The sequence below is a fragment of the Nicotiana attenuata genome, unplaced genomic scaffold (genome assembly GCF_001879085.1).
Source record: "Nicotiana attenuata strain UT unplaced genomic scaffold, NIATTr2, whole genome shotgun sequence".
NCBI lineage: Eukaryota > Viridiplantae > Streptophyta > Magnoliopsida > Solanales > Solanaceae > Nicotiana > Nicotiana attenuata.
Genome location: NW_017670828.1, coordinates 156,552 through 170,335, shown reverse-complemented (window position 1 = coordinate 170,335; position 13,784 = coordinate 156,552). Strand labels below are relative to the sequence as shown.

Here is a 13,784-nt window from a genome sequence, read left to right as displayed (position 1 = left end):
GCTAAGTGGCCTATTGTGAGGTTGTCACGTGGCTTAATGTGGAGCCTTTTCCCCTCCTTTTAAATTTTGAATTAGTATTGGGGTTAACCCACAGAAAGGGAATTAATATATCATTTGAGAAAATTTACAAAATGTAAATAAAATATATCAAAAAGAGTACTTTACATCCAGCATATATCTGCACTTAAAAACCAAGCATTTCTTCGCTTTTAAAATTTATCATATATGAATCAGGGAGACATGAGCATTAAATATAAGCTGACCAAATGGAAAGTCCTTTATTTGAAGTAAGTCAGACCAATTAATGGGATTTAATCAATTAATTGCCAAACCACCATAGATTATGGATCTTGATTAACAATGAAGCAAAATATCTTCAAATTTTTTTTTTTTTAAAACCACATATTCAAACGACACGATCAGCAGAAATGAAGAGGCCGTGTTTGCTATACATATTAGTAAAAGATAGTAGTTAAATTCTAATTAGTAGTCACTTAAGTGGCTGCCCCGTGCAAATACAGTATTAACAAGGAAGAGGTTGAGTAAAAGCTTCAGTGATTAGTGGCTTTAGATTGGAAGAATAACCCTGTAATTCTATGTGTTCAGAAGCGAAATGGGATCTGAATCCCATCAAATTTATTGGTGTTCTCATTGTTTGTGTAATGGTTTTGACAGTTCTATTGACGGCCTCTGTTATACTCAGGGACTTTGCTTCTGATGGCCTGAAGACTTTGGCTGAAGCTCCAAATGGTACTTCATTTTTCCATTCTTTAGCTTTTTGTTTAACTTATAGTAAATTCTACCCTTTTTTTGAGTGAATCAAGCTTGCCATAAGTAGAATAGCTACAACATACATGCATATGGACTGTCAGTGTACATATATATGTAGCCTGTTTTGTTTATGTGCTTTTGGTTTTTATAATAACTAGTTGCAGTTGCATCTTCATAGTTGCAAACATGCAGCAATATTGTTGTTTGGTTGAGAACTGATTCATTTGCTATTCCACTACTGAATCCATTTGAGAAAGTCAAAGTACATTCTCTGATTTTCCCTGCATTGTTACGACGGGGTAAAAAGGGATAGTTATTTGAAGACAACGTAATGGCTTTGAGTGCCTTCTGCAGACATTTTCTGTGTGTGTGTGTGTGTCTATGTGCATGTGTGCGTGTGTGTGTTTTGCTTGCAAGCTTGCTCTTCTAGTTTGATTGTGGATCTAACAGTTAGATAAATGCTTGTGATCTGTTTGTTTTACTGATAAAGTATGTAATCACTTTTCTTAATTGTTTAATTTCTTTTTTTGGTTTTTTCAGTCACAGTATCTGAACAATATGGTAATCATCGGCCAGTCACGGTGCAGAAAGATAAACTACTTGGTGGCCTTCTTCCAGCTGGAATTGATGAAAAATCTTGTCTGAGTAGATACGAGTCAGCCTTATATTACAAAGAACTGCGTCACAAGCCATCGTCCTACCTCATCTCAAGGATACGAAACTATGAGGCGCTTCACAAGCAATGTGGACCTCATACAGAATTATACAACAAAAGTGTCGAGCTTATCAAGTCTGGTCAATACATATCAGGTTCTGCAGATTGTAATTACTTGGTTTGGATTTCCTATAGTGGTTTAGGAAATAGGATACTAACCTTAGCTTCAGCTTTCCTATATGCTCTTCTTACAAACCGAGTCCTACTTGTTGATCCTGGAGTTAATATGCCTGGTCTTTTCTGTGAACCTTTTCCAGAGATTTCCTGGTTTCTTCCTCCAGATTTCCCTATAATCAATCAGTTTAATTCCCTTGATCAGAAATCTCCTCATTCCTATGGTTATATGGTGAAGAATGATATCATCATAGGAAATTACTCAACTGCCTCAATATTACCTCCCTTAATCTACCTCCATTTAGCTCATGACTACGATGATCAAGATAAATTATTTTTCTGTGACCAGGACCAAAGTTTTCTCCGCAAAATCCCTTGGCTTGTCATGAAGTCAGATGAATATTTCGTGCCTTTTCTTTTCTTGATACCATCGTTCGAGCAAGAATTAAGTAATCTTTTTCCAGAAAAAGAAACTATCTTTCATTTTCTAGGTAGATACCTGTTACATCCCACAAATTCTGTATGGGGGCTTGTTATGAGATACTATCAAGCTTATTTAGCCCAAGCTGATGAAAAATTAGGCATTCAAATTAGAGTCCTTGAATCAGATGTTGGTCCTTTAAAGTATGTATTGGATCAGATATTAGATTGTACAATGAAGGAGAATCTACTGCCACAAATGAATCAGGAGGAGCCAATAGTACTCAACCCGACGGGGAACAAGCAGAAGAAGAACATAGCCGTCCTGATGACTTCTCTAAGCCCTGGATACGCTGAAGAGTTCAGGAACATGTATTGGGAGCATTCTACCGTGACAGGAGAGATTGTTGGTGTTTACCAGCCGAGTCAGGAGATATATCAGCAAAGTGAGAATCTCATGCACGAAAGAAAGGCGTTGGCAGAAATGTATCTACTGAGTTTAACTGACAAATTGGTTACAAGTGCGCGGTCCACGTTTGGATATGTGGCTCAGGGTCTTGGAGGTATGAAGCCCTGGATCCTATACAAGCCTGAGAACAGGACAGCCCATAATCCGCCTTGTGTTCGAGCTGCATCATTGGAGCCATGTTTCCACGCCCCACCTAACTATGATTGCAAAAAGAAAACGGGAACAGATACGAGCAAAATTGTTCCTCATGTTAGGCACTGCGAGGATGTGGGATGGGGCTTAAAGCTATTTGACCAAAATGGTGAACTATAACAATGTAGGTTGTTAGCTTTATTCCCTTCTCTAAGGATGATGGTCAAAATGGTTTTCCTTCAAGATACATTTTGCTTTCTGGTGAACTGAAGGGTGGCAAGGATTTGGTCAAATCATGGTTTTTCAGGTTTGCAATTGTTTTTTCACCCTACATTGAGAAGTGGAAACTTTATTAGCTGATCCAAAGCATCACTAATTGAGCTCTTACTTCTGCGCCAATACAGAAAACAACTGCTTATTTACTATGATCAAGTTAAGTTAGAGCCAAAGCAAATGGACCAAGGTAGACAAAAACCAAATGGTTTGGACCTTAATCGTAGAAAGAGCAGCCCCTCACACAAAACATCCCGTTAATGTAGGGTCGGGAAGGACCGCACCCAAAGGGTTTGGACCTTAACCATATTGGAGAAAAATCATCCCTAAACGACACTCTCTTATGAGGGATCACTCCTTAATACACAATAACATGTCGGAGTCAAACTAAAAACAATTGGTTTATTTATAAATTTTCCCAAAATCAATTAATAACATCAAATTAGTTCCTAATCATATATCAGACAGATATGTTTCTTGAAAAAAGAGGAAAGAGCATGGAAGTCAATAACTTCAAAAAGGAACACCTTTAGAAAGTGGCACAAACACAGATAACATAAGTATAACAATTAGACGAGTAGTCTGTACTCTAGGAAAATTGATTTTTATTTTTTTTAGGATCTATATTTTGTCTTTGAGCAATTCTTTTTTTTTTTTTTAAGCACCCTATATTCGAAGTCCACTAGTCTTACTAATTTGAATTCTCACTAGAAAGATAGTAAAAATACTTTTGACTAAAAGATTCTTCATTCTTTAAGGCTCAAGAAAAAACTGCATATATGACATTAACTGGTTAGAAACATGAGATAGTGGCTTAGTGTACATAAGTTGGGTTAATCAAAATCAATCCAACCCAACTATATTAGTTTGGGTTGGTTCGATTTTGTTGGTTTTATCAGTTTTTTGATTTTTTTATTTTTATTATATGACTATTATTTCAGTCTTACTTTGTTAGAACGGTAAATAAAGTTTGATAAGTTAATACATGTTTAGTAAAAATTGAACAAATTAAGAAACATACGATCTATTAAAATATTTTTATGGGTAATTTTTTTTAGAAAAAACACATATACTTATTTTCTTAGTCTAACAAAAGTTTATCGTTGAAATACGCTATCAAGCTTAATAGAATTTTGATATTTAGACACAAAAAATAATATAAAACCTAAATAATGACATCTGCTGTTTAATTTTAAAAATTCTAGATAAAATACCATTTGAAATTCGAAAAAATATGAGAGTTTAATAGATCTTGACATATGAATATGGACGAACAAAGAGATTGAAGCAATTTAACACACTTGATAAGAAAGTAATGACACATATTAGATAAACATTATTTAAAGTAAATAAAAATGAATGCACTTGTTGCTTACAATTACACACGCAAGTATACACGATCAACAAGTAATAAAATGATGATAAAGAGTGTCGAACCAACAGAGATATATCATTAACTAACTACTAATTCAACTAAAATTATTTAACCAAGTGGATCACAAGTTGAGTTTTGTTAATAAACTATGGATGCGAATGCAAAACGATAAATTAAAATGGGACAATAAAGAATTATTATTTAGAGTTACTTCAGTAGAGATGAATATTCTAAGATTGTGGTAAGCCAATCCAATTGAGTTCGGAGTTAATTCTCCTCTAATTTGAATCACTTATGGTTGCTAATAGACCGGATCATATGTACACGTAGTATTCTTTCAAATTATTACTCGTCTGCCCAATATATGTTAATGCCTGTATTTCTATGAAATTAGTCTACCAAAAGCGCATTAAGATTACAATATTCAATTAAGCATGGTGGCTAGGTATAATTCTAGCCTAACCACAAATTCGCTCCCTATTTAGATATAAGATCATGCTTTCTTTAACTCTTTTCTAATCTAAAAATGGCTATTTCAAGCTTAATCTAGATAGTTAATAGAACTTAACTATCGGCCAGACAATAAAGCAATTAACACAGTTAAAGAAATAACCATATAATAGCAATTCGTATAAGAGGCAAAAATAACAATCAAACGTCAAAATATTCATGGCTAACCACACCCCAGAACAAAGGGACTTAGCCACGTATAATCATCATAATAATTTCACAAGTATTTGAATGATTAAAGTAGTAAGAAAAAATGAACAGTAGAACTCCCCAATCCTTGCTCTAATGAACTTACTCCCGATGTGTGTTTTGCCTCCAAAGTGTTGTGTTCCCTCAAAATTAGGTTTAGGAATCTTTTTATACAAGTCAGGCGTATGTAAGACCGAAAGAATTCTTTCCCAGGCGAAATAGGAGAGTTCTCGGACAGAGGGTCCTGGATAGCACGTCACACTAGTCTGGGCGTTGGACCCTTCCTCTACTTTTGCTTCATCTGCTTCTAGCGCCTAGAGCTGGCCTGGTCGCTGGATTTTCAGTTTCTCCAGTTTTCTTCTTTTTATGCTTCAACTCGTGCATGTTCGTTTCATTTTGCTCCCGATCGATTCCTACACATATGAACACTAGAATTAAGCTCAACTAATCGCAACACACGTGAAAATAAAGGAGATTCAAGTAAAATGTGAGGCAATGTACATACAACTATGCATACTTTTAGCCGATTATCATCATTTTATAGTTTTACTAATTATTACATCCCATGTGAGGGTTACAAATATTTCTTAAAGAAAATCCTATATAAAGTTTTAAAAGTATATTTAAAAATTATATAGTTATATGCTAATTTATGTGATTCGGTTTTCATTTTTTTATTCAATACCAAACCAACCAAGCCTAACGAATTTTTTTATTGGTGGGATTTGACGTTTCGATTTAATGTGATTTTCTGGTTTGATTTGAACACAAACGGTGGCTTTAAGGAAATTGATCCTTGGCTGAGGAGGACGTAAGAAATGATGTAGTCCAAGGAAGAATAGAATGTCAAAGTACTAGCTATGAAGACGTGGGATTGGAAAGCTAAGGATCCACTAAAACGAAACAAAGCAACATGGAGAGGTCCCACTTCGGTGGTTTCTAGCATGTGAAGCTCTAGAATGTCCTCCATTTGTTATGGCTTTAAAATATTTTTCAACTTTGCAAGCTTATCAGCAATAGTGATATACACTCATAGTGTACAGATTTTTACATTATTATTATTATTATTATTATTATTATTATTATTATTATTATTATTATTATTATTATTATTATTAATATTATTATCAGAGGCATGTTTACCCTCGAATCCGGATAACAATTGAATTTATATGGGGTTTTAAGGATCCGTGAACTAAAAGATACAAAAGGTTTTTAGGTTGAGGAAAATAAAGATAAAGACTCAACAATTGCTGTTAAAGTAAATAATCGCAGAATATAATATTGCTTAGAACAATTGTGCTTGATGATCTACCAGAATTTAGAGAGATCCCCTTTTATACATTCTGATTAAGGGTAAAAATAAGGTAGGTAAATTGATTACATCGTGGATCCCTGTAATTACGCCTTAATGGCCTGAAGTGGTTGAGAAAATCACGTTTGGGCGAGATATCCGGCGACGCTTGGTTATCCGTTACGAGTCCGGCTTCCGACCTTGTGTGTTTGGAGACTCCTTTCGAGCTCTGTAACGGTCTCGAAATGACTCGACCTCGGTTGTAGACGTGGCCGTCGTTCTACCTTGCATCCAGGTCGGGTTCGATGGCCCCGACTTGCTCCGGACCGGATCCAACCCGGTCGGGCTCAAGCAAAAAAGGGTATCACCCAATACAGATAGTCCCCTCGTTTATTAGAGAGTAATGATAATAAACGATATGACCGGTGACGTGATGCCCGTGACGTATGGCCATACGCCAGGTGAAAAAGCCATCGAGTGCTCTGACCACGCCTGCTGCAGGCATTTAATGCTTCTCTTAATTATCTGTCGCTTCGTGTTTGTGGCTTCGCGATTCGTGCCACCGCCTCATGGAAAAAGTATAAACGACCCTTCCAGGTTCAACATTTCCTATCTTTCTCAAATTCTGCGTTGGTCGTATTTTCTTTTCATCTCTTCGTAAAGCTTTAAGAAATGGCGAAAACTTCACAAAGTGTTCCTTCTAGACCAAGCTCGGCCGCGAGGCCCGCTAGATCTGATGAACATGCTCCACTAATATTACTTAGATGATTTTTGTGTAAATATTTGTTTTTACATCACTAGACTGTATAATAGGGGTATAGTTTTTGCACATCTAGACTTCAGTAAATCGAGAAATGACAAAAATTATTCCTTAGGTTTGGAGATAGGTTCAAAATAGTCTCTTAAATATCTTTTAAGATGTTTTGGCTCTTTAAATTTTTCAATAGTTAATTCTTTGGGTCTCCTTCGAATGTTTAATTAATTCTATCTATTAGAGTTAAAGAGAATTGTGACAAAAAAGATCGAATGTAAACTCAAATTTGAAGGTTAGTTATTTCAAATTTTGGTATTTTTGTTTTATTTATTTTTGGTATATGGTGGAACTTTTTAAAGTGCAATTTCGGTTGTTTTTGCTTTATTTTCAGTGTCTGATGTAATTTTTGGTGCTAAAGTTTTAGTTTGAGATGTTTCTGGTGAACTTTTATTTTTAACAACTCCCGTTAAAGTTAATAGAAAAAGTTTATTAAATATTTGGCGGAGCAATCATAATTAAAGGACCAAAATTGCTTAGAAGATATTTAGGGGACTAATTTAAACCTACCCCACACTTAAGGGACCGTTTTTGTCATTTTTTCCTAGTAAATCACAACGATCCGTTATAAATAGAAGATTGAGAGGTCATGTTTAATTTTCTTTTCCAAAGGGATCATATGTAATTTCCTTTTTTCCAAAGTTGATATGCAATTTGATCACAAGAAAATGACAAATAGAAGTTGACGAGCAGACTGCAAGAAGAGGAAAATTCTAATTCGGAGGCTAAGCGTTGTTTAAAAGGCAGCACAATCAAAGCGCAAATTCATATTACAATCAAATTTCCACTTTCACTATTCGGGTTTCTGTTAAAGGATTCTAAGGGAGAAAATGAATTGGATTCAACGCAAAATCTATCTCTACAATGTCACTTTTGGTCTGTACATGCTCGACTGGTGGGAACGTTGCCTCTTCAGTATCCTTTTTAATTTTTTTAGTCACTTGCGTAATAGATCTGATGTTGCTTTAATCTTTATGAATTCCAATTTATTTTGCTGATTGTCAAATGATTATATATGGAGAGATCAGATTTTGGTTGGATCTGGAGTTCTTAACGCGGTTAGATATTTTGGTGCTTGTGTTGTTGTGGTTTATGTGTTACAACGGGTTTCGTTATGCTTCCGAGCTTTTCAACAGGTATGTGTTTCATCCTATGTTACAATCTGAAAAAAGTAAAGTTTTATCCTAATTTTTTGCAGTTCGTTTAGTTTTTCAGCTATTTTAAGAAATGATTAAATATCAAAGGTTCTAATGTTTATTCTCTTAAATAATGGTGGAGCAAAAATTATACTATGTATAAAGTAAAATATTACACTACTTATTATTGATTAAAAAATAGACTTTGAACACCCCTGCATAGCCCACTAGCAATTTGGACACCCTTATTGAATTTTCTAGCTTCGTCACTGCGGGTACCTGCTACCTCTCATTGTACGAGGTAACTTCACCCACCAACGTCTAGGACCTTCTTGTTTCGATCTAAAAATGTGTAGATGGAAATAGGATGTTGAAAGGAGCAGCAATGGGTTTAGTATGTATTATGTAAATACACTAACATCATTAGAGCAGACTGATTGCCACGGTTTGCAGTTAGCAAAACTAGATTATAATGAACTTGCGTAATGATCTTCAGTTATGCCATGGTGCACTGAACTTGCATAGTGATATTTAGATGCGCCCTAGCATATTCAATACAGTTGCATTTCAATGAATTTAGTGGAAGAATTTGGCTAATTGTATGAATATGAGTTTCAAACTTTCAACTATTAATTATAGGCGGATTTTGATGGTGTCCTAGGATAAGAAAGGGTACTTGACGAATTTGTTTCATATCGAGATTAACTGGAGACCTGGACAAAAAAACCATGTCATCAGTCAATCTAACAAGCCATATTTTCTTAACATGGTATACCCATCAAGTCATCGGCTTGTTATTTGGTACCTTCGGAGAATTAGTTGTGAGCTTATGAGAATTAGTTGGTATACCCTTGGGCGTAACTTAACCCTAAAAGCTAGCTTATGAGTAGTGCAGAGCTAGAAATTTTACTAAGGGGTGTCAAAATACAAAAAAGTAAAGACACGAAGAAAATAAGGGGAGTCAACATATAATATAGTACCATAATAATAATTTTTTGACCTAGTTAAACATTGTAATTTTCCGGTGAAAGGGCGTCAATTGACACCTCTTAGCATAAGTCGGGGTGAGGATTGACCAAGACCATATAAGGAGACCAAGTATCAACACAAATGTGGTACTCTTTAACATTATTGCAAAAATGTGGTTTTCCTGTTTTGATCCCATAACTGTGAATCAGACATTGTAATGCCAAGTTTTAGTGTAACAACTATTTTGGCATTGATCAGATGAAAAATAGTTCTCACAGAAGTTCTGACTCGTGATAGCTTACCATATCTGGCAGCAGAAAAGGGAAAATGACAACCTTGGAAGGTTAATATAACTGGAATATATATGAATTAGTCAAATTTAATTTGACTGGAAAAAATGTTTAAGTTAGAGTAATAAAATAATGACATCTAAATCCACCAGTTTCAGGCCAAGAACACTCCATTTTGGCAACCTGTTTCTTATTTTCTTCAAATTTATGCCATTTCTCAGTTTGCCACCATTGTCCTGTATAAGCTACACCAAGTGCTGCGATTTCTCTTTTCACTTGATTTAATTGTTAAGATTTAAGTTTGATACAAGTTATTCTCTAGTACCTTGTGTTAATAGATACATGTTATTTTTTGTATAACCTGTCATAACGGTACTAACTTCCTTAAACATATTCCGTGCTAAGTTGCTCGGACACGGTTGCGGTTGTCCGACATGTGTGCCGATCTAGAGGTCGGATTCTTCGAGATGTAAATTCTAAGATTCGTGAATAGGGATCCTAGTACGGATACAGGTGCGCGGGGATCCGGCTAAAAATTCACAAAAATAAAAATATAAAATATCTCTAAATTATGAATTTTTGTGTGGAATACTTACGTATAGATTGTAAAGTGTGGATTTCTTTTGGATTGATTTCCTAGATAAAGTATGTTATTTTCTTGATATACATTAGTTTTGGTTCTGGTTTCGGGAATCAAATTGTATCTCGTCTTGAATTTTTCCGTTAGTTATGGTCAAAATACCCAAAATTGTTTGACAAGATCCGGTTCGGATCCCATACCCACATCCATACTAGTGTTGTATCAACACGTTGCGGGACTTAAACTCGGAGCAACTTAGATTCCCCGGGGGGTGAGGGTTGTTTTTGGAACTCCGATCGCAAAGTAAATACCTTTTGATTGTTTGAACTAAGTCATTAGAAAGAAATGAGTAGGAAATTGGGGATTTAAAGCTAACAGGTGAGCCTGGAAACGGGGTTGAAGAAGAAAAATAACTGAAGCAACTGCATCTTTGGTAGTCTAGTGAACAGAAAAAAGGGAAGCCCCTTTTTATTAATACAATATAGGTTGGTTGAGGAAAACTCCAAAACTAGGGTTCCAAAAAGCTTACCTTATATTATAGAAAAGTTTGAGAAAGGGGCCCCCCTACTATACCCCTAAACTACAAGCTAGCGCACAACGGCTGAAAAGCCGCTGTTGCTTGCTGCTTGCAGGCTCGAAAATCTGTCTCAATTCTGATTGATTAGCTTCTTCCGTAGCTTGCAAAGTTACAGGCAGTGACAACTGGTTTGAAGAACAACGTAAGTTTTCAGATTTGTTCTGTCTGGGCTGCTGCAACCCCTGTTATTGAGCTGAGTCTTAATTTGCTTTGAATTGTCAGTCCATAAAGAAGTATTTGGAAGTCATACTGATACCATTTCATATGATCTGTTTCTGATATTTCTCTAGGTTTACCTGAATTAAAGCCACTTGTGTTCATTACTGTGAGTCTGTTGCAAGCGATTGCTTTTGTTGATAGCTCAAATGAGTTGAGAAATACCTATACAGTCAAACCTCTCTATACCAGCCTCGTTGTATATTTTTGGATGTTATAGCAAAGTGTTGTTATATAGAACATATATAATAACATAACATGAAAATTGGTTCCGGAAAAGCTTGGCTTTTATAGTGAAGTGTTATATAGGGATGCTGTTATAGAGAGGTCTGACCGTATTTCACATTTTGATGTATCTCTTTCTTACGATCACCGTTAAGATACTCTTTTTCTTTTTCCTGTCTGATGTTTGATTCATTGGGAATACTAATGGGCAACTCTGTTGAAAGTCCATATTTATGGTTTTGTGTACCATAATTAGTTGTGAACAATATTTCTAATCTTTTTCAGTAATTGTAAGCGAGTTCCTACTCATCTGATCGTAGTTTCTTTGTCTCAGGCAAATGTGGTGAAAGGTCATCAGCTGGGCTAAGCTTTGTTCTTGACCTTAAGTAAGAGAGATATGTATGTATGCCTCTTTTGGCATTTAACTTGTAAGCTTGTTGAAATTGTTTGCTCTTCCATGGATATAGTTGGCTTGGTTGAAACATGTATTGCTGTTATTTTCTGATTCTTTAATGATAGATGGCATTTAATGTAATAGTTCGAATGATCAAGCAGTGATAGTTTAAGTTTGAAATTTTCGCTGTTGTGAGGAATACTTTCAGATTAGCTTATCAATTTGAAGAAAGCATGTTGCTTCATTTCTTTTAATCTTCAAGAGTAATATGAATTTGAGCAGATTCATACCCAGGCATATACTCTACCTGAGGTTCAACCTCCTAGTGTATTTTAAAATGAGATGTCCATTAACTTCAGTAGCTCTCTCTGATATGCCCTACGCTTTGTTCACCATTTACCCTATTATGCCTTGTAGTTTTAGATGCTTACTTTGAAATCGGCAGATGTATTTGGGATTTGGGTGAGTGACCTCCTTTATCCCGGAACGTAATACGGTAATAGATGAAAGAAAACAGGTTGATTCATATTTTTGTCATCTTCAAGAGAAACTTGAATTGAACAGATTGTTATAGCCGGTCATTTAATGCTTTGAGTTCAAATACAGACATGCTTCCCTGTTTTATTTACAAATGGGTTGGGATATAAAATCGAGTAGCTCTAGCCCCCACCCACCTGTTTTTGAATGGGATACTTTACAGGTCAGAGAAAAATAAGATGTGAAGGAATAAGGCTAATAATATTATGAAATAATAAAAGAAGAAGAAGAGGAGTATTGCAGAGAAAAGTAGGGAGAGAATTCTTATTGCTTTGGGATGAATTACAATGGAATAGAACCCTCTATTTATACGGAGAGGCTGACTTAGCCACCAAGTAATAAACCCTAAGATCTCTCTAAAATATAGACATTCACCATAAATAAAATTCTATTTATAACATTTCCCCTTGAATGTTTATTTACCAGATAATGTGCCTCGTTAAAACCTTAACTAAAATAAAATCCAATGGGAAAAAAAATTCTAGAGAAGGAAAAAGAGTACACATGTTTAGAAATACGCCTTTTGGTTGCCTCAATAAAAACCTTACAAGGAAAACCCAGCGGGACAAAACCTTGTAAGGGAAAAAGAGTGCAACGTGCATTAACTCCCCCTGATGAGAGCATCAATTCACATCCTCGAGTATTCGCATCCCGATCTTGTACACTAGCTTCTTGAAGGTTGACGTCGGTAGAGAATTGGTGAACAAATTAGCTATATTATCACTTGAACGAATTTGTTGCACATTGATATCACCATTCTTTTGAAGATCATGAGTAAAAAATAATTTTGGTGAAACGTGCTTTGTCCTGTCTCCTTTTATGAATCCTCCCTTCAATTGGGCTATGCATGCTGCATTGTCTTCATACAAAATCATGGGTAGTTTGTCACATTTCAAACCACGTTTGTCTCGAACAAGATGTATTATAGATCTCAACCACACACACTCTCGACTTGCTTCATGAATAGCAATTATCTCAGCATGATTAGATGAAGTAGCCACAATTGATTGCTTAGTCGATCGCCAAGATATGGCAGTGCCTCCACAGGTAAACACATAACCTGTTTGAAATCGAGCCTTGTGTGGGTCAGATAAATACCCAGCATCGACATAACCAACAAGATGGGGACTGCAATTATTGCCATAAAATAAGCCCATATGGGTAGTCCCTTTTAGATACCGCAATATGTGTTTGATTCCATTCCAATGTCTCCTTGTGGGAGCAGAGCTATATCTTGCTAAGACATTAACTGAAAAAGTTATGTGAGGCCTTGTAGTATTAGCAAGATACATTAGTGCACCAATTGCAATAAAATATAGTACTTCAGGACCAAGTAGCTCTTCATTCTTTTCTTGAGGTCGGAATGGATCCTTATTCACATCAAGTGATCGAACAACCATCGGAGTACTTAATGGATGTGCTCCATCCATGTAAAACCGTTTCAATACCTTTTCTATGTAGGCAGATTGATGGACAAAAATTCCGTTTGCCAAATGCTCAATTTGCAAACCAAGACATAATGTTGTCTTTCCGAGATCTTTCACCTCGAATTCCTTCTTTAAATAATCAATTGCCTTTTGGAGTTCTATAGGAGTTCCAATAAGGTTTATGCCATCAACATATACGGCAAGTACAACAAATTCCGATGTTGTTTTCTTTATAAAAACACATGGATAAATGGCATCATTTATATAACCTTCCTTTAATAAATACTCACTAAGACAATTATACCACATTCGTCCTGATTGCATTAGACCATACAAAGATACTTTGCAATTTGATTGAAA

The 13,784-nt window shown here is 35.6% G+C and overlaps 1 protein-coding gene and 1 long non-coding RNA gene across 2 annotated transcripts; both read left to right on the top strand.

Moving 5' to 3' along the window:
- The first annotated feature begins 388 nt into the window (after positions 1-388).
- Positions 389-2,994, top strand: LOC109243724 (galactoside 2-alpha-L-fucosyltransferase-like). Its single transcript, XM_019410703.1, has 2 exons — positions 389-750; positions 1,312-2,994. The coding sequence occupies exons 1-2, from the start codon at positions 597-599 to the stop codon at positions 2,799-2,801; spliced, it is 1,644 nt and encodes a 547-aa protein (XP_019266248.1). The 5' UTR covers positions 389-596; the 3' UTR covers positions 2,802-2,994.
- A 4,682-nt stretch (positions 2,995-7,676) lies between these two features.
- On the top strand, positions 7,677-11,714 carry LOC109243723. Its single transcript, XR_002070599.1, has 3 exons — positions 7,677-7,988; positions 8,137-8,209; positions 11,401-11,714. It is a non-coding gene; the product is annotated as an uncharacterized LOC109243723 (long non-coding RNA).
- Positions 11,715-13,784: the final 2,070 nt, after the last annotated feature.